At 41.2% G+C, this 22,504-nt stretch overlaps 1 protein-coding gene across 1 annotated transcript; it reads right to left on the bottom strand.

Moving 5' to 3' along the window:
- Window positions 1-3,092: 3,092 nt before the first annotated feature.
- LOC138874531 (uncharacterized) lies at window positions 3,093-3,665 on the bottom strand. Its single transcript, XM_070153128.1, has 2 exons — window positions 3,401-3,665; window positions 3,093-3,259 (listed from the first exon to the last, which is right to left on the bottom strand). The coding sequence occupies exons 1-2, from the start codon at window positions 3,663-3,665 to the stop codon at window positions 3,093-3,095; spliced, it is 432 nt and encodes a 143-aa protein (XP_070009229.1).
- Between the last annotated feature and the right edge of the window lie 18,839 nt (window positions 3,666-22,504).

The following is a 22,504-nucleotide window of genomic DNA, read 5'->3' as shown; positions in this document are numbered from 1 at the left end:
CGATTTTGAAATCAGATGTTATCTCACACGGCGGGGGAATGCATTCCTCGATATAGGGTGGTACTACCGATTTACCCTTAGTCGATCGTGAAGACGAAGGAGCTTTTTTCTTTTGACGAACAGATTTGGAAGTTTTAGCCATCACTATGTGGTAGATCCGAAAAAATGAAAAGTGTTGTTAGAAAAAAGATGAGATAGCTCAAGGAAATTGTAAAAAGCTAAGTGGAATTTTGAAAGCAATATAGGAATAAAGTTTGTAGGGTTGTGAGATCTATCTATTTATAAAGCGTGCTAAGGAAGCCAAAAAGCCGACCGTCAGTCGCCTTAAATTAATGATTTTGGGAATCGTACAAAAAGTGACTTTTCAGTCACTTCAACCGCTTATGTCATGATATTGGCATCAGGACCGAGACATCGAAAATTAATTTGTCAAAAATCATTAAGGATAGCCTACAAGTCGAGTTCGAGAAAATACCCACTCGATTACTAAGCCCAAGGGCTACCCGAGCTCGGGAGAATTCTCACTCAGGGACTACCTGTGCAGCCTAAGGGCTAACTACATTCCGACTTCAAGTAAGTACTCACTCGATTACTAAGCCCAAGGGTGTAGCAACCCCTTTGGGAGGGTACTACTTAGGAAAAACAAATCTAATTTCCTACTTACAAAATATTAAAAGAGATATTAATAAAAATATTTAGAATAATTTTAGTAGCGGAAGTAGGCCCATGCGAAAAGGTTCAAAGTGCAATATATATATTTTTTTTTGAAAATACACCATAATTTTATTTTAAATGAAATACAATGTCAAAATATTAACATATGGTGATATAACCCTTCTGGATTAATCAACAGATTAAAGCAACTTCCTAACAGATTTATACAATCATTCAAAATCAGTACAAGTTTATATTGTACATAAATTTCAAACTATCGGGTATATATAAAAAACAAAGGAAACTAGTTTTCTCCTTTTCTACATATTTACAAGACAAAGTGTAAATTCAGCATATTACAAGACTTGAGTTATTAAAATACCCTAATACAATAAAATAGGTTACAAATTCAAGCTACAAGATTTTGGTCTTTAAAATCCAACAAGCCTCCAAATAACATAAGTGTGACATATATATCAGGTATATCATGTATATCATGTATATCATGTACATGTCCCAAAACTATGCAAACCAGGTGCATATGCAAATGTGATCTCCATAAATTCTCCCAAAGAGACTACTTCACCCTGGCCATCTTCAGATTTCATCCCGAACATTTCCTACGATAGAAAACAACTATCGCTAAACATAAAGCATAGTGGTGTATAAACTTTAGGCTTGGAGTCATTAAATTCTCCAATTTCCCCTTTTCAGTCATAGTTAGCTCAATTTAACATAATTTAAAACAAGTGAACAAATATATCAAACCTATCAATATCAAACTTTGAAGTGTATCCAAATATCAAAAACAATGTATGTCATGCCATCATACTAAGCATAATCAGATATCAAGATGGACCGAAGCCCCAAATCAAGTAGGGTCAAAACCCAATAAACAAGACAATCAAGAACCATATTAAAAATGGCTTCCTAGTTCGTACTTAACACGGACAAGTTCCATAATTCAAGACGAACTACAAATCCAAAGTCAAGATGGCAAAAGATCCGAATCAAGAGGCATGCCAAGATGAGTGACAAAGTCACTGCCACAAGAAGGACAAAGTCCCAACAAGAATGCAAAATGATCAAACAATCCGTACGAATGGGCAATTTAACAAATATCTTACAATACTTGATATAGTACGAATATAACAATATAAATTGAAGCCAAGAAAAATAAAATATCAAGTTATTTCAACATATTCCAGCAAGCAAAAAGAGTACAAGTTTATACACAAACCTTGGTGTTTTACCACGAAACAGTTCAATCACAACTTGGGGACGTTCGAATCGTCTACGCCGTAAACAAACCAAATCTGTCCACTTCCTCAAACACTTCCCCTTTGATTTTTTTTCAAGGGTTTATATACCTTAAATACATAATCAAATGTCTAAATAAGTTCAGTGATTTATCAAGTCAAACTAAATGTGATATTGGTGAAAATTACCCAAAAACGTTTGAAACAGAAATTCTGGACAGTATCACTGTTCCGAGTTGTGACCCAGTTTTGAAGATCTATACGGACAAACTAGACTTTCTAGTCTTTACAAAAGTTGTAGATCTATGTCTTACCGTTTCAGAAAATCTTTAATAACCTCCATATCAATTTTGAACAAAAAGTTATGCTAAAATTACTAACAGCAGTACATAGAGTATTTCTAAAACTGGAAATCTGGATAGCACATGCCCTGTACTTTCTGATCCTCTTTCAGGTAAATACCAACAAAACTAGATTTTGGTTACTTCATAAGAGTTATATATTTATGAAATACCTTTCCAGAAAGTCCTGGATCACTTAAATCGGAGCTCAGTACAAAAATATATGTAGAAAATTCTAGTAGGTATCTAGTATAAAAACGAGTTTAGAAACTTACCAAGAGGAGCAACTTGATCTTCACCAAAAACGAAATTTGCTTGTTGATTTAGTAGAACTCCATGGTTTTTTTTCATGAAACTTCAGATTTTCAAATTTCTACGGAGGAGAGATATAGAGAGAGATAGAGAGAAGGAGGGATAGATAGAAAGAGAGAGATGGATTCTTTGTCTTGAAGAGTAGAAACAAAATGGTTACCCAACCACTAAATATTCTTAGATAAATACAAAAGGTTGGAAACCAAAACTTAATTATATATTATATTTAATAACAACTAGTCAAAATAATATTAAGTGTTACATATAGCAACATCATGAAACTTCATTGCCAATATTAACACAACCTAAAGTAAGAAATTTTCATATATTGACCATTTTACATTTAAGAAGTGCAAAGTAAAATATTTCCTCGTTATAAAAATTCTCAATCAAGAATGCAAATATTATAAAAAAATTTGGGGTGTTACAACTCTCTCCCCCCTAAAAAAAAATTCATCTCGAAATTTACCTTGTACTAGTCCCGAAACAAATGTGGATACTGAACTCGCATACCCTCTTCTCGCTCCTAGGTAGCTTCTTCGCCTGAATGATTTCTCCAAAGAACCTTCACTAATGGGATTCTCTTATTTCTAAGCTCTTTTATCTCACGCGCTAAGATTTGGATTGGTTCTTCTTCATATGTTAAATCAGGATTAACCTCAATAGACTCAATAGGAAGAACATGAGATAGATCTGAGCAGTATTTTCGAAGCATAGAAACATGAAAGACGTTATGGATCTTACCTAATTCAGGTGGCAAAGCTAGCTTTTATGCAACTGGACCAATTTTCTCAAGTATTTCATAAGGTCCAATGAATCGAGGACTAAGTTTACCTTTTTGGCCAAATCTCATAATCTTCTTCCATGGAGAAACCTTTAAAAATACCTTATCACCCACCTGATGCTCAATTTCACGCCTTTTAAGATCAGCATAGGACTTTTGTCTGTCTGAAGAAATTTTCAAACGATCCTTGATGATTTTTACCTTATCTTCAGTTTGTTGCACAATCTCAGGACCCACAAATTTTCTTTCACCAACCTCATTCCAACAAAGAGGCGTTCTACATTTTCTACCATATAAAGCTTCATAAGGAGGCATGCCTATACTTTATTGGTAGCTATTATTGTAAGCAAATTCTATTAGGGCTAAGTGTTTGTCCCAACTACCCTTAAACTCAATAATCCAGGCTCGAAGCATATCCTCCAAGATTTGTATTATCCTTTCAGACTGGCCGTCCGTTTGTGGATGGAAAGCAGTACTAAAATTCAACCTGGAACCCAAAGCTTCTTGCAAGCTAGACCAAAATCTAGATGTAAACCTCGGATCTCTATCAAACACAATAGGAACAGGGATTCCATGCAACTTCACAATCTCATTAATGTACAATTCTGCTAAACGTTCAAGTGAGTAGTCCATTCTGATTGCCAAGAAATGAGCACTCTTAGTTAGTCTATCTACAATGACCCAAATTGCATCATGATTTTTTTGAGTGCGTGGAAGTCTAGAAACAAAGTCCATCGTTATCCTTTTCCATTTCCATTCAGGTATTGACAAAGGTTGCAAGAGACCAGCTGGGACTTGATGTTCAGCCTTTATTTGTTGACATACCAAGCATTTAGAAATGAACTCTGCAATGTCTTTCTTCATACCACTCCACCAATAGTGCTCTTTAATGGTCCGATACATTTTAGTACCTCCAGGATGCATTGCATAAGGTAAACTATGTGCTTCAATCAAGATCTGCTTTCTCAATTCATCATCATTAGGAACACACAACCTATTTTTATAAAATAAGGTACCATCTTTCCTTAATGAAAAATTTGATTCTCTTCCATTTTGGACTTCTTCAACCCGTTTCACAAGCTTCTCATCTAACTTTTGTGCTTCTTGGACTTGCTCAAGTAAGACTGGCTTGACTTGCATATTAGCAATGATAGAACCATTAGAATTAAATTAAAGGCAAACATTCATGGCTCTTAATTCAAGAAGCAAAGGCAATGGACTTATAGTTAAACTTGCAAGGGAATTGCGACTCAACGCATCTGCAACCACATTGGCTTTACCAGGATGATAATCAATCGTGCAATCATAATCTTTGATGAGTTCAAGCCATCTACGTTGTCGCAAGTTTAACTCTTTTTGTGTACCCAAGTACTTCAAACTCTTGTGATCAGTAAATATGTGACACTTTCTCTCCGTATAAGTAATGCCTCCAAATTTTTAAGGCAAAAACAATGGCAGCAAGTTCAAGATCGTGAGTGGGATAATTCAACTCATGTGATTTCAACTTTCGAGAGGCATAAGCAATTACTTTCCCTTCTTGCATCAAAACACAACCCAAGCCACGATGAGATGCATCACTGTATACGACATAATCTTTTCCTTCAGCTGACAAAGAAAGTATTGGAGCTTGTGTCAATAAGGATTTGAGCTTTTCAAAGCTCTCTTGACACTTGTCATCCCATACAAATTTGGCGTCTTTCCCCAAAAGTTTGGTCAAGGGAGAAGCTATAATAGAGAAGCCCTTCACAAACCTTCTGTAGTATCCTGCTAATCCCAAGAAACTTCTTATCTCAGTTGGAGTTTTAGGGAGTTTCCAATCAACAATAGCTTGAATCTTACTAGGATCAACCTTCACACCTTCAGATGATACAATGTGCCCTAAAAAGCCACTTCATTCAGCCAGAATTCACATTTGGAAAGCTTCGCGTAGAGTTGTCTCTCTTTCAAAATTTGCATGACAATTCGCATATGCTTATCATGATCTTCTCTATTCTTGGAATAGACTAAAATGTCATCAATAAACACCACCACAAATTGATCGAGATAAGGCTTGAATACACGGTTCATTAGATCCATAAATGCAGCAGGAGCATTTGTCAAACCAAATGGCATTACCAAAAATTCATAATGGCCATACCTGGTCCTAAAAGCAGTTTTAGGAACATCTTGCTCCCTCACACGCAACTGATAATATCCAGACCTCAAGTCAATTTTTGAGAATAAGCTGGCACTCTTCAGTTGGTCAAACAAGTCATTGATTCTAGGCAGTGGGTATTTGTTCTTGATTGTTACCTTGTTCAGCTGTCGGTTGTCACACCTCCTTTTTCCGCCCTCGCAAGGGGTGAAGGAGTTTTTCCAATTAAAGGACAATCGAAACGGGATTTATTTATTTATTTCAGAGTCGCCACTTGGGAGATTTAGGGTGTCCCAAGTCACCAATTTAATCCCGAATCGAGGAAAAGAATGACTCCATATTATAGTCTGCGCACCAGAAATCTGGATAAGGAATTCTGTTAACCCGGGAGAAGGTGTTAGGCATTCCCGAGTTCCGTGGTTCTAGCACGGTCGCTCAACTGTCATATTTGGCTTGATTATCTGATTTAATACATGTTGAACCTATGTGCAGAATTTAACTTTTAACCGTTTTTATCATTTACTGTTATTTTTATCAGGAATTGCAACATCATGGAAACACATCTCGAACCACGTTACAATCAATGTACCCGTGGTTAGAGCCACATTTCAACTCTGTTGAGATTGGGATTTGGGTCACATAAATGTGCACCCGAGTTTAGGAAGATAACATTATTAAATACACGCCTAAAGTGACTAGCATGTCATTTACGTTGGGTAGGGCCGTGGAATTTTACTAAACGGTCCATCCTGAAGTCTAAGCAATTTTAAAGCAAATATTTATTGAGGGCCCCGCAATTTTGTATTTTTCATTCGACGAGGCTCACCTCATTCTTATTTTTTCTTTTAAAAGGAATTTGCAACATCATGGACACGCATCTCGAACCACGTCACAATCTATGTACCCATGATTAGAAACGCGTCTCGATTCTGTTGAGATTTGGATTTGGGTCACATAAATGTGCACCCGAGTTTAAGAAGGTAAGTTTTATTAAAGCGCGTCCTAAAGAGAATAACGTATTGGTATTTTGGGAAAACCATGAAATTTGCTAAACGGCTCGTCCCTAAGGCTAAATAATTAAAGCAATACATTTTGTGAGGGCCCCGCAATCTACGCGTTTTATTTGGCGAGGCTCGTCTCATTTTTATTTTAAAATGATATCCTAAAATGACTACATTTTCTCTATTAAATCCGTCTCTGGAATAAAACAATCGGGAAACACTTTTCAATTACATGCTCACAAAATATGATAACCAGTTGATTGGATCGGAAAAGTAAACATGCATATGGCAACCTTGTTCATCGATGGGCATACATATGAGGTTCAGTTAATTATTCCATACACGCTTAACACTTAAAGGCGAAAAGACTGAAACTGACCCTGTCTAACTTAGGTGATATCACTACATGTTTCGGGCAACATTTATCCGACAATATGACCTACGCGATTTTTATCTTTTTGCGATACTCAAACTGCCTAGCATGCCTTTGAAATATACATTATCTACTGATGAACCAAGGTGAAACAAACGCGATTACTGCATTGTCGTTCTTAAACGACCCTATGTGAAACCATTTGTTGGCCGAACATCACTACTACACCATTAGTTTCTTCTTGATTAACATACACCAACAAATTACTGGACCAAACTCTTATAGAATGAAAACTGTTCCATTTGGAGGTCAAACTTTACAATAAGAACGAGAAGAAGAAGAATGATATCAACAGCAATCAAACAGACAACAGTAATACAGTAGTAGCACAACAACAACAAACAGCAACAGTATAACCACTAGTTCACGAACAATCAACAATCCTAGAACAGAGTAGTAAACCAGCAGAGAAACCCAGAATATTCAAATGCAATAGTAACAGCAGTTCAATAATCACAACAACTCGACAAATAACCAACAACAGCTTCAATAGCAATAAGACCAGAATCAATCAGCAGCATACAGAAGCCCAGAATACAGTAGTAATCCCACAGAGAAATCAGAATACCCTAATGAAATAGTAACAACCCAAACCCTTTAAAACTAACAGCTTTATTTCTCTCTGAACACTTAATAATTTTTCAGCCTATGCTCTCAATACTCACTGACTTCTCCCAATTTTTCCCAGACCTTTTTCTTGTTCTAAAGAGGCCTATTTATAGGCAGAAAATGACAGGCTCCAGGCTGCCTTTGATCCCTTCAGCCTTTTCCTGCCCATAACTAATCAAAAAAAAATGTCCAATGCCCATCCCCCTGACAGCCCCCTTAGCATGTGTTTTCTGCCCAAAGGTATGGGCAGCCTATAGTATTTAATCCAAATTATGGGTGTCTACATATTTTAATCAACCTCCCACATGCCATTTAATCTTGTTCCCTATTGTTGCCTTAGTTTAAACCTATTACAGTACCCTACTGTCAGCTCACTTAAACTAATCCTTTTTTGCTCTTTTCAAACCCCCAAAGTACCCCTGTTAGCCCCCCAGCTATTACTGTTTTACCCTGAGCTTTGGCAGTCTGAGTTTAAACTTTCTGAAAGTCCAAACTTAAACCACCCTAACTGAGTTCCAGCTAGTGCATTGCAACTATGAATCATTCACAGCTAGTGTGAAACACCAGCTAAGCGACAATGGTTCGAAACAATCATATATAGCTATACAAATCAGAATGTTTGATCATTCAATCCTATAAAGCTAATCGACGACGTTTATCTAATTGACTATACTAATCATGACGTAGAATAATCAATCGATCAAACAAATGACCTGAACAGGGCATTAACTGCCTTCAACCATTTTGCACGACATAGGGAATCTATATGACTGACGACATTAATTAACTCGAGCATGTATATCACAAAACGTATTCAAACATACACAGAAGAACAATCGACCACATAAAAAGGTCTTACGAAGATGGAGAACAAATTGGAAACTAAATATTCGAAATACCAAACAAGCTAACCAAACATGCTGACAAATTGAAACAACATTTTAAACAAAAATAGAAAAGAAGGAGGGGAACTCACTCTGAAAGGCTCAGACACAGACGACCCCAGTTTTGACCGTATTTGCCCATTTGAGGTCGAACAAACTTTAATCGGGGTGTTCTCAACCGAGAACACCTTGATTAAGGTCTATTAGACCCCAACCCTCTATTAAACTGGATGGATTCCAAGGTTCTTGTGTTCTAGGTTTCGAACCAGTCCGATTTTGGGCTTGAGGATTTGTAGGTAGATTCGGACCAAACCAAACTTGGTTTGGTCACGAGTGAGGCTAGGGTGGTGACTAGTGTGAAACTGGGGTGGGTTGGTGTAGGTCAGGGTTGGGCTCGAACCTTCAATTTAAGATTCGAGATGATGGGGGTGATTCGAGGCAAGGGGGTAGCAGATCCGTGTTCGGGGTGGTGAGGTGCATCAGGGGTGTTATTTTGGTGGTCACCGGTGTCGGGGCCGCCGGGTTCAGGGAGAGAGTGTATGGGGGCGGCTAGGGTTTGGGACGGGGACTTGGGTTTGTGTTTGGGAACGATGGTGTGCAGTGGTGAAGGGTGGGGTTTGGTTTGGGGGCGTGGGGTGTGCTGGGGAGCTTATATACGGAGGGGGTGGCTTGATCCTGGCCGTTGGACAGAGAGTGATCAATGGCTAGGATCCCTTGGCTAATGTAGAACGGTCTCGTTCCACTTAAGATGGGATCGGGTTGGTCCGGGGTTAAATGGATCGGGCATATGGGGATGTTCTGAGGCCGTTGGATGGTGTTGGGTTAACGGTTGAGATCAGATGGCCCTAAACGGCATCGTTTGGGTAAGTGAATGGCCTGATCTGGGCCGTTCATTTGAATCAATCGATGGCTCAGAATGGGGATGCTAGTACGGCGTCGTTTCACCGTCTGTGAGACCGGGTCGACGTGAACTGGGTCAGCCATAGATTGGGCCTATTTTTATTTTAATTTCTTGGCCAAACCGAGTATTCTTATATTTTTTCCTTTTCTTTTCTACTTTAATTGACAAAATTAAACAAAACTCCTAAATAAATTGAAAAAAGATCAAAAAATAAAATTATACACATGTTATTTAACACCTATAATAATTAACACACATTAACATTAAATAAAATCACTCAATGACAAAAAACACACATGCATATATTTTGATTTTCTTTTAACCAAATTATGGTTAATTAATTTCTGAATGTACCATTAATTCCTAAATGCATGCAACATGTATTTTTGTATTTTCAACTATTGCAAGGTGAGTGTTTACTTACAGAACAATTATCAAAACATCACGCATATTCTCAAAATTGTACACCAAGGAAAATCATTTTATTTTGAATTTTTTGGGAGTAATTCTCATATAGAGCAAAAATCACGTGCTTACAGCTGCCCCTCTTTGCCCGAAGACACGAAGGGTTTTCGTGCAAAGATAAAGTGAGCGATTTTTGCTCATCCGAGTACTCCGTGTGAAGCATTATTTTTTTTTGAAAAGATTTGACCGAACCTTTGCTTCAGAGGTCTCCTACATATCCTGGGCTAAACAGGAATCAGGTCAATGTAGTTTGGGAAGTTTCGGTAGCTGGGACTACCATGTGTCTGTAATGTTCGCTAGTGTTGTATGCTGTTACTGCCGTTGTATGATGTTATTGCTGCCATATGCTGTTTTTGCTACTCTAACGGTCTCCTTATTACATCGTGCTAAAAAGAAAACAAGAAGCTAGGCTAGACTGCAACTTATTCTTGTTGCCTTGCTTTCTTGTTTGCTTGTGTTTCCTCCGGTGCTTTTCTTCCGTGAATTTGGGGATGACACTGGCCCTTTGCTTTTCTGAATACCAGTTTTCATCATTTTGTTTGGTCCGCTGGGGACATGGCTTTCTTCATCAAGCTTTTCGGCGGTTCCTCTCGGGATACGGCTTTCTTCATCAGATTTGCTATGTTGGGCATAATTTAATGCTCACAAGCCGCTTCTTTCAAGACGCGTCTTTTCTTCCTTTTGACTCAGGAGCTTTGAATTTGTGTTGGGACCTCTTGTTGCAACCTTCTGCTTCCCGGTGCTGGGATTTTTTATTGCTTCCTGCTGGGGATTCCCGTTATAAACTTCTGCCTTCCGGTGGGGCTACTGATTTCAAAATCTGCAGTATAAGACTGAAAAGTATTCCTCTTGTTATACAGGTGGGCGCCTATTTAACTAAGACATGAAAATATTCCTCTTGTTATACAGGTGGGCGCCTATTTAAACTAAGACATAAAAATATTCCTCTCGTTATACAGGTGGGCGCCTATTTAAAGTAATACAATAAAATATTCCTTTCGTTATACAGGTGGGCGCCTATTTAAACTAAGACATAAAAATATTCCTCTCGTTATACAGGTGGGCGCCTATTTAATCGAAGACATAAAAATATTCCTCTCGTTATACAGGTGGGCGCCTATTTAAACTAAGACAATAAAATATTCCTCTTGTTATACAGGTGGGCGCCTATTTAAACTAAGACATGAAAATATTCCTCTTGTTATACAGGTGGGCACCTATTTAAACTAAGACATGAAAATATTCCTCTTGTTATACAGGTGGGCGCCTATTTAGACTAAGATATGAAAATATTCCTCTTGTTATACAGGTGGACGCCTATTTAAACTAAGACATAAAAATATTCCTCTCGTTATACAGGTGGGCGCCTATTTAAACTAAGACATAAAAATATTCCTCTCGTTATACAGGTGGGCGCCTATTTAAACTAAGACATAAAAATATTCCTCTCGTTATACAGGTGGGCGCCTATTTAAACTAAGACATAAAAATATTCCTCTCGTTATACAGGTGGGCGCCTATTTAAACTAAGACATAAAAATATTCCTCTCGTTATACAGGTGGGCGCCTATTTAAACTAAGACAATAAAATATTCCTCTCGTTATACAGGTGGGCACCTATTTAAACTAAGACATGAAAATATTCCTCTTGTTATACAGGTGGGTGCCTATTTAAACTAAGACATGAAAATATTCCTCTTGTTATACAGGTGGGCACCTATTTAAACTAAGACATGAAAATATTCCTCTTGTTATACAGGTGGGCGCCTATTTAGACTAAGATATAAAAATATTCCTCTCGTTATACAGGTGGACGCCTATTTAAACTAAGACATAAAAATATTCCTCTCGTTATACAGGTGGGCGCCTATTTAAACTAAGACATAAAAATATTCCTCTCGTTATACAGGTGGGCGCCTATTTAAACTAAGACATAAAAATATTCCTCTCGTTATACAGGTGGGCGCCTATTTAAACTAAGACATAAAAATATTCCTCTCGTTATACAGGTGGGCGCCTATTTAAACTAAGACAATAAAATATTCCTCTCGTTATACAGGTGGGCACCTATTTAAACTAAGACATGAAAATATTCCTCTTGTTATACAGGTGGGTGCCTATTTAAACTAAGACATGAAAATATTCCTCTGTTTCCTCGTTCCTCCGAGAAAAATGTTGAAAACGACAGAAAATTTTCTGCCCCAGTTTTGGTGACCTTTCTTGCGTCGCGTTCCTTTGCCATCATCAACCTTTATTTTCCCGCAGCAGACAAAGAGGGTTTTGTCAGTTTTAATCATAGTGAGCAATCGTGTCATTCTTGTTGGGGGATGATTTTTCCTTTTCCCCTTCTGTGCTCTCAAAACTGGTTGGGGACAAAGCCACTTGCTGGGGATGGTATGTCTGCTGGGGATGGCTTTTCATTTATCCCTTCCCTGCTTTCTCTTTTCAGAACAAACTGTGGGAGTCCTCTTCAATCCTAAAACCCCTCTCTTAGAAGTTTATTCCTCCCAGAACTGCAAGGCATAGAATGTTATCACCTGGGGATAACCTTTAGGACTGTTAGGGTTATCTTGCAGCGGAGTAATTTTCCTTTCCTGTGGTGTCTGACCACCTCGGACCTGGGTCCGTGATTTATCGACATTCTGCGGGAGTCCATCACCCGTCGTTTTCCACTTTCTTCACGTCACCCTTAACTTTCTAAGCAATTCATCCTTTGGTTTTGCAACAAACGCCTTTTGTCTTATTGCCTCGGCCTTTTGCCTGTCCCATTCGTACTTTTACTTTTGTACCACTTTGGCCTCTGGTAGTAAACTCTGAAAAATCCTTTTCAAAACGAATTTCTAGAAAGAAATGAAAATGGTAGAAAAGGAGAAAAATCTTTCTGAACAAGTACTGGTGGGAAAGAAGAAAAGAAAAGAACTTATCTGGATGATATGACTGGTCCTTATGGTCATGTCGTGCACCATGGATTTCTGGCCAGTCTATTTGTACCAATCAACCTGCCTGATGGCCTTGCTTGCTGGAGATGAATAGGTGTCCATTTCTTCGCAAATGTGCATCCTTTTGACAATCTGTCTTGTCGCCTTACAGTGCCCTTCGAGGGGTTTTCACCAATAAGACTCTCGTTTTATATCTCTCAGCTCCCGGCGCCTTACGGTGCCTGCGAAGGTTTTCACCGATAAGACTCTCTCGTTTTATATCTCTCATCTTTCGTCGCCTTATGGTGCCTGCGAAGGTTTTCACCGATAAGACTCTCTCATTTTGCCCTTTCAACGGGGAAATGGGGTGTTGTCGACATGACTCTCTCTTTCGAAGATTCTTTCTGGCTATCAGTTCATTTCTCATTTATGATCCCTTTTTTTTTTTAGACCAGTGTATTATCCTCGGCTTCCATTGTCCTAACTTGGCACTTCTCGGACATTGATCGGGAGGTCTTTTTGGGCATCGATGTTGGTTTTGTGTGTCAAATTTTAACTTAACTCCGATGGGTGAAGTGTTACAACTCTTGGAATCAACCCTTTTGGATATTCAAAACATAATTCCTGCCCCAGTTTTCTTGCTTGGGGAATTTTATATTTACACTATGTTGAGCTATGCGCATTACGCACACTATGACCGAGCCGTGAGGCGCCTACGTATCCTCTTTGAGGAATCAGGTCAAACGTAGTTCCTAGCTTCTCTTGTTTTTCTTTTATCTTTCTCTTCTCTTTTTTTTATTTATTATTTTATTTAAATTCTTCTTCTTTTTCATATCTTTTCCCATTTAGTGATTCCAAAAGAGGGGTATGAAAGAATAACTTAAGGCTCAAAGGGGGGAAGCAAGGGTTAAAAGTGTTTGGATAGAAGAAAGAATTGCCTCCGTCATTTCATTATCCAATAAATACCAAATACAAACAAACGAACCAATAACTATCATAATCGAAGAAATTACGCATAATATTTTTTGACTGCATCAGAATTGATAGCCATGTCGACACATCTTCCCTCGACATCTGTTAGGCACAAAGCACCGTTGGATAACACTTTGGTCACGATATAAGGCCCTTGCCAATTTGGGGCGAACTTGCCTTTTGCTTCGACCTGATGCGGGAGGATCCGTTTCAATACCTGCTGCCCTACTTCAAATTTTCTGGGGCGCACCTTCTTATTGTATGCTCTTGCCATTCTTTTCTGATACAGTTGACCATGACACACTGCTGCCAATCTCTTTTCGTCTATCAAGCGCAATTGTTCCAGTCGAGATTTGACCCATTCATCATCATCAATCTCGGCTTCAGCGACAATCCGGAGGGACAGAATTTCGACCTCCGCTGGTATTACTGCCTCAGTTCCGTATACCAACAAATAAGGAGTTGCACCTATGGAAGTCCGGACTGTAGTGCGATAACCCAACAAGACAAAGGGTAATTTCTCGTGCCATTGTCTAGATCCTTCCACCATCTTCCGTAGTATCTTCTTGATGTTCTTATTGGCTGCTTCGACCGCTCCATTTGCCTTGGGACGATATGGGGTGGAATTGCGGTGTGTAATCTTGAATTGTTGGCATACCTCTCTCATCAGGCTGCTGTTAAGATTTGCACCATTATCCGTGATGATCACTTTCGGGATCCCAAATCTGCAGATGATATGGGAGTGAACAAAATCCACCACTGCCTTTTTAGTTACCGACTTGAAGGTTTTAGCCTCAACCCATTTGGTGAAGTAGTCAATGGTCACCAGAATGAACCTATGGCCGTTGGACGCTACCGGCTCGATAGGCCCAATGACATCCATGCCCCATGCGACAAATGGCCAGGGGGCTGACATCGTATGCAACTCTGTTGGCGGAGAATGAATCAGATATCCATGTATATGACACTAATGGCATTTCCTCACGAAAGTGATACAGTCATGCTCCATGGTGAGCCAATAATACCCTGCTCAAAGGATCTTCTTTGCCAATACATATCCGCTCATATGTGGCCCGCAAACTCCAGCATGTACCTCTGCCATAACCGTCGTGGCTTGACCAGCATCTATACATCTTAACAATCCCAAGTCCGGGGTTCTTCTGTACAACACTCCTCCGCTGAGGAAGAAACCATTTGACAAAATCCGAAAGGCTCTTTTTTGGTCTCCAGTGGCCTGTTCTGGATATATCCCCATTTTGAGGTACTCCTTTATATTGTGAAACCAAGGCTCTCCATCTACTTCCTCTTCTATCGCGTTGCAATAAGCATGATGATCACGAACCTGAATGTGCAACGGGTCAACATACATTTTGTCGGGGTGGTGTAACATTTATGCTAAGGTGGCCAATGCATCAGCAACCTCGTTATGGACTCTTGGGATATGTCTGAATTCCACTGATCGAAATCGCTTGCTCAGATCGTGCAAACATTGTCTATAGGGTATGAGTTTCAAATCCCATGTTTCCCACTCACCCTGAATCTGGTGTACCAAGAGGTCCGAGTCTCCCAAGACCAGAACGTCTTGGACATCCATGTCCACAGCTAATCGCAGACCCAAAATGCATGCTTCATACTCTGCCATATTGTTGGTACAATAGAAGCGTAGCTGAGCTGTAACAGGATAGTGACGTCCTGTTTCAGAAATGAGTACTGCTCCTATTCCAACCCCTTTCGCGTTCGCGGCTCCATCGAAGAAAAGCTTCCAACCCGGTTCCCCGGGCAATTCCAGCTCACCTGTATGCATCACTTCTTCGTCGGGAAAATACGTTCTTAAAGGCTCGTATTTTTCATCAACGGGATTCTCTGCCAAATGGTCGGCCAGCGCTTGGGCTTTCATGGTCGTCCTCGTCACATAGACGATATCAAACTCTGTGAGCAAAATTTGCCATTTTGCTAACCTCCCTGTAGGCATAGGTTTCTGAAAATATACTTCAATGGGTCCAAACAGGATATGAGATAAGTAGTATACGAGGACAGGTAGTGCTTCAACTTCTAAGCCACCCAAGTTAGGGCGCAGCATGTTTTCTCGAGTTGAGTATACTTGACCTCATACACTGTGAACTTCTTGCTAAGATAATAAATGGCCTGCTCCTTCCTTCCCTTGACATCGTGTTGCCCCAGTACACAACCAAATGAATTCTCCAAGACCGTCAGATAAAGAATTAATGGCCTCCCTGGCTCAGGTGGAACCAACACAGGTGGATTGGACAGATACCCTTTGATTTGGTCGAAAGCCTCTTGACACTCTGTCGTCCAGTCTACCGCAGCATCTTTTTTCAGCAGCCGAAATATGGGTTCACAAGTCGCCGTGAGTTGGGCGATGAACCTGCTGATATAATTTAGCCTCCCCAATAGACTCATTACCTCTGTTTTGTTCTTTAGCGGTGGAAAATCTCGGATGGATTTGATCTTGGATGGGTCTAACTCAATACCCCGTCGACTGACGATGAATCCTAACAGCTTTCCTGATGGAACCCCAAAGGCGCATTTGGCCGGGTTGAGCTTGATATCATACCTTCGGAGTCTTTAAAAAAATCTCCTTAGGTCTGCTACATGGTCTCCCTGTCGCCGAGACTTTATGATCACATCATCTACGTACACCTCAATTTCTTTGTGTATCATGTCGTGAAACACAGTAGTCATTGCTCGCATGTACGTTGCCCCAGCATTCTTCAGTCCGAATGGCATGACCCGGTAGCAGTAAGTTCCCCATGGTGTAATGAAAGTTGTCTTTTCTGCATCTTCTTCGTCCATTAAGATCTGATGATATCCTGCATAGCAGTCCACAAAGGATCCGATCTCGCGCCCAGCGCAATTATCGATCAGGATATGGATATTGGGCAACGGAAAGTTATCCTTGAGACTTCCTTTGTTGATATTGCGGTAGTCGACGCACACCCTGATTTTCCCGTCCTTCTTCGGCACTGGTACCACATTGGCCAACCACTCGGGATATCGAGTGACCCGAATGACCTTCGCCTGCAGCTGCTTAATCACCTCTTCTTTGATCTTTAAACTCATCTCTGTTTTAAATTTCCTTAGCTTTTGCTTGACCGGAGGGTATGCCGGGTCGGTGGGCAATTTGTGAACCACTAAATTGGTGCTTAAACCCGGCATATCATCATATGACCATGCAAAAAAGTCTTTGAATTCCACGAGGGTTTTGATCAATTCCTCCCTGACGTTTGGCTCAATGTGGATGCTGATTCTGGTTTCTCTGACATTATCTGCATCCCCCAGATTTACAGCCTCCGTGTCATTCAGATTAGGCTTGGGTTTCTCTTCAAATTGGCACAGTTCTCTGTTTATTTCTTCGAAGGCTTCATCCTCGTCATATTTAGACTCATTGTCGTGATCGTCCTCTTGTATCGTTGAGTCGGAGTCGGATTGATTTATTAGACTAGGTCGAAGATCCGCTGTGCATGCCATGTCATTAGAACCAGTAAAAAGAGAACTGTTCAGAAAGAAAAAGAACAAAACAAAATTAAAATGAGACAAAAGAAAGGAATTTTATTAAACTTGCGGGATAACAGGGTTCACACTTTTACAAAACAAAAATAAAATTTGGATTACACCCTGGAATAATCCGAACAAGAAAAGCAAAAATCAAAGCCTACTACCAGGACCCCCCCCCCGGATAGGAAGAGGAGTAACCGTCCAATTGTTGGTTTTGGCCTCAGGCCCCACAAACTGTATGTCTGCTCCGCTGGAACTTTCTCCAACTTCTACCATATTGACATCAGCGAATAGCCTCTTGAAACTCTGATTCAGGTCCCCGTCAATCCCAATCAATGGTCCGAGAATTTTTGGGACCGGTGACCCCTTGGCACTTGCTTTAACAAAAGATCTTGAGAGACGTGGCACAGGTTTGGGAAGAAACCAGACTTTCTTCTTCATTTTCCGCGCTCGCTTTACATCTGCCGCAGCTGGTTTGAACCCCAACCCAAAGGTTTCCAGATTCTTGGGCAAGGAGACAGGTTGGACAATCCCCTGAAGCTCAACCCCCAAGCCTTTTCCCGGCACGAACCCATTACCCAGCATTTCTGAGACCATCATGATCGTTGCCGAAGCTACCCTAGGGTGCTGAATGATCTCACCCTCAGAAATCTTGTTTTCCGACATTGCATCGAAAATCTGGTAGACCTAGGGACCCTTGTCATCATTGGTCTCTATGAAGGGCACAATGGCGCCACCCATGGTGCGCGCAGTGTCCTCGCCGTGCAGTACGACCTCTTGTCTATCCCACTCGAACTTGACCATTTGATGCAAGGTGGAAGGCACTGCTTTCGCTGCGTGGATCCACGGTCGTCCCAACAGAAGGTTATAAGATACCGCGACATCTAATACCTGGAACTCCATGGTGAACTGGACTGGACCGATGGTCAATTCGAGTACAATATCCCCCACGGTGGCTGTTCCATTTTTGTCAAATCCTCGGATGCAAATGCTATTCTTGTGGATTCTTCTGTGGTCGATCTTTAACTGGTTCAGGGTGGATAATGGACAAATATTGGCACTTGAGCCGTTATCCACCAATGCCCGAGTAATTGCCGAATCTTCACATTTGACAGTTAGGTAGAGAGCTTTATTATGCTCCGTGCCTTCCACTGGCAGATCATCATCTGAGAATGTTACCCTGTTCACCTCGAAAATTTTGTTGGCAATCGTTTCCAGGTGATTTACAGAAATCTTGTTGGGCACATGAGCCTCATTCAGTATCTTCATCAGGGTCCGGCGATGTTCATCAGAATGGATTAGCAATGATAGCAGCGAGATCTGGGCCGGTATTTTCTTCAACTGTTCGACCACGGAATAATCCTGCACTTTCATCTTCCTTAAGAATTCCTCAGCTTCTTCTTCAGACACAGGTTTCTTGGTTGCAGCTGGGTTGGGTCTTCTCAACTCCACCGGAGCAAAGCACCGTCCTGATCGAGTCAGCCCTTGCACTTCACAACTATCTTCCTCCACTTGTTTTCCCTTGTACATCACCACTGCCTTCTCATATTTCCAAGGCTCGGCCTTGCTATCAATCATCGGCAGTTGGACTACAGGCTTTATGGTGACCAGTTCCCTGTATACCCCTTTCAACATAACTGCGGGTGTGGGTGGAGTCCCTGATATTACCAACTTGGCTGGCTCAGGTTTCTTTGTTACGATGGACATACTCTTTCCCAATATCACTACTGGCTTGACGCCTTCTCCCTGCGACTGTACCACTGGTCTTCCACCGGTCGATTCCTCTTTCGGAGCGGCTTGGATTGTCATCACTATCTGGGATGGTCTTATTGTCTCTTCTCCCTTGTATACCAACTCGATCATGTGAGCTTCGCGGTGTACTGGAAATGGGTTTTGGTTGATGTTGGGCGCCTCCGGCGCCTGGACCTCGATTTTGTTGGGATCAATAAGATCTTGTATTGCCTGCCTCAGCCTCCAACATTTTTCAGTATCATGCCCCAGCATTCCTGAGCAGTACTCGCAGCTTATAGATCTGTCCAAATTTTGGGGTGGGGGGTTTTGCTCTCTAGGTTCGACAGGACTCACCAAACCCAGCCGTCTCGATTTGTGGAATACGGCGGTATAGGTCTCTCCCAACTCAGTAAAGGCTTTATGTTTCTACAGCCTATCATTTCTAGCAGCTTGACTCCCTCGAAAGCCTGCCCTCGGAGGATTCCTGTACGTTCTTGGTGGAGGATAGGTGTTTTGTGGTGGTGCATATGTGTTCTAGGGAGCCGGCGCACGCCATTGTGGGCGAACCGGAGGCTGAGTGTAGGTTTGGGCTTGGTGTACGGAGAAGTGTGGTTCTTGAGGTTGATAGTAGTGCTGTGGTGGCTGTATGGGTAGTTTGGCCTGTGGAGTTTGGGTTGGTTGTAGTATGGTTTGCCGAACCTGGCCCAACTGCTTGCCTCAATCGTGGCAATTTCTTCTTTCTTCCTCCTTCCCAGCGCACCTCCGATGCCGCTCTGAATAGCCTGGGTCGTTGCCTTGAGTGCCGAGTAATTCAGGATTTTGTCAGACCTCAGACCCTCTTCTATCATGACCCCTATATTCACTACTTCATTGAAGGATTTTCCAACTGTCGTCACCAAGTGACCAAAGTAAGTTGGATCCAGTGTTTGCAAGAAGTAGTCCACCATTTCTCCCTCTCTCATGGGAGGATCAACTCTGGCCGCTTGTTCTCTCCAGCGGAAACCAAACTCACAAAAACTTTCCCCAGGCTTCTTTCCGGTCCTCAGCAACGTGAGACGGTCAGGGACTATCTCGAGATTGTATTGAAAGTGACCCGCGAAAGCCTGCGCCAGATCATCCCAAGTGTACCATCTTCTGGAATCCTACCTGGTATACCATTCTAGTGCCGATCCACTCAAGCTTTGGCCGAAATAAGCTATCAGTAGCTCGTCTTTGCCGCTTGCCCCTCTCATTTTGCTACAAAAACCCCGCAAATGGGCCATGGGATCATCGTGCCCTTCATACAAATCGAACTTAGGCATCTTGAACCCAACCGGAAGTTGGACGTCCGGGAAAGGGCATAGATCCTTATAAGCCACACTGACATGGTTGCCCAATCCGTGCATGTTCCTGAAGGATTGCTCCAGGCTTTTGAACTTCCTCATTACCTCATCTTGTTCTGGGACCTTAACCGACTTCTCAATCTCTGCCGGTACCTCCAAGTGCGGATTGTAGGTATGGGGTTCTGGTGCATTGAATGTGGGTTCAGGGGGATAGTATTGCGTATCGTGAGCCTGAAACAACGGCTCGCTGGTTGATCTTTGCAAGGTGGCTGAGGTGGGTCCCATAAAAGTGGTAACATTTGGTGTTTGGAGAGGTTGATGGTGTGGTGGAGCTTGGGAATCATGGGGGCTTCTCTCTTGATGATAACGGTGGTTTGGGAGCCTTGTTGAAGGGCCGGAGTGGGGGTATTCCGGCATGTGCCCCAGTGGCTCAGGGCTCTTTTGTGCTTTGGCTAGAGCTAACTGCATTGCATTCATCTCTATTCCCATCCTTTTTATCTTCTCCATCGCTTCTTTTAACAACTGGCTCAACGGCCTCTCTTCCTCGGTACTATTTTCTGAAGTAGTCATGCTTGTTGTTACCGGTCCTTTGGATCTGGTTTGGTAAGGGTGTGTTGCCAGAATGCTTTAACAACTAACTGTCTGGATATTTGTGCAAAACAACAAACTTGTTAGCGTTAGAGTTGTCACACCTCCTTTTTACACCACCTACACCGGTAAGGGCGTAAAGGAGTTTTTCCATTTAAAGGACAATCAGAACGGGATTTAATTATTAATTATTCAGATTCGCCACTTGGGATATTAATGGTGTCCCAAGTCACCGGTTGAATCCCGAACTGAGGAAATTTATGACTCTGTTAACAGTCCGCGTACCAGAAATCCGAGTAAGGAATTTTGTTAACCCGGGGGAAGGTGTTAGGCATTCCCGGGTTCTGTGGTTCTAGCACGGTCGCTTAACTGTTGTATTTGATTTCATCTGATTTCAATACATGCTAGCTTATACGCCATTTATTTAATTTTGAACCGCTTTTTTATAATTATTTATTTTAAAAGAATTACGACGTCATGAAAACGCATTTCGAACCACGTCGCAATCAATGCACCCGTGGTTGTCAACACATTTCGACTTCGTCGAGATTTGGATTTGGGTCGCATCAATGCGCACCCGAATTTAAGGAAATTAATTTAAATAGTGCGCCTAAAGCAGCTGCGCACTTTTAAGTTTGCGAGGGGCATGAAAAATTTATTAATGGCACACCTCGATCTATTTGTGCAATTTACATATCTATGTAGCATCTATCTTATGACTAAAACTTCCTAGAAGTGGAATTGATATTGACATATGTGCAGAAAAGGCAAAATGAATTTGTTAACATTCTATATGGAAGAAAACGTTAAAAATATACTAATTATGACCAAGATGTATTCAGTCAATTGCTACGTAAACAGAGATCTTCATTATTATACTAACAAACAAAAATGACTAAACATTTACCAAAGATAAACATTAAACATGACCTGAACGAGCAAAAGATTAAATTAAAACTAATAACATGATCATTAAAATGTGATATTTTATTCAACTCAAAATCACTCAACAAAGACATCAACACAGTGTTTTAACGCGAAAAAGTAGTAGAGTGCAAAAATAACCTTTGGCGAGAAGGGTCAGAATCGACTTGATCAAAACCAAATGCTGACCAAGACTGTAAACTCCAGAACCTCGACTCGATCCGACTTTCTCTTTTGAATTCAGACTTGGACGTTTTTTTTCGTCGACAAAGAAGATGGGGTGTCGTCGGTGACTGGACTGTTGCTTCAACCTGAAGATGACGAAGTCCAATGGGGGTTCGTGCGTCGTGTATTCGGCGCAGCTCTAGATTTCAGTCCATATCTCAGGTGTTATTTTGTGTTGTCTTCTGCTGGTTGCTGGTTGTTATGGAAGAAGAAGAGAACGACAGTGGTTCATGGTTGTTCTGTCGCCGACTTGCAGCTGGCGTTAATGGAGGTTTTTGAAGGAGAGTTGCTGCGAGGAAGATGAAAAGGATGGTTGGGTTGTTGTTTGGGGTGTAACAGCGAGCTCGCTGCTGGTGAGGAGAGGAGGAGTCGAGGGGTCGTTTGGGTGGGGAAGGAAGATGAGATCGTGAGAGGGGTTGTGTGAAGAAGACGACGTCTGGGGGGTGGGGTCGTTCCTTACGCAGCTTTGCTGCTTTTCCTTCTTCTCCTCTCCTTAATTTTTTAGGCTTTGTTTAATATATATAGGTCTAG

This window comes from Nicotiana sylvestris, chromosome 1 (assembly GCF_000393655.2).
Source record: "Nicotiana sylvestris chromosome 1, ASM39365v2, whole genome shotgun sequence".
NCBI classification, from domain to species: Eukaryota; Viridiplantae; Streptophyta; class Magnoliopsida; order Solanales; family Solanaceae; genus Nicotiana; species Nicotiana sylvestris.
The sequence above is the reverse complement of the archived record's forward strand: the minus strand, read 5'-3'. Positions and strand labels throughout refer to the sequence as shown.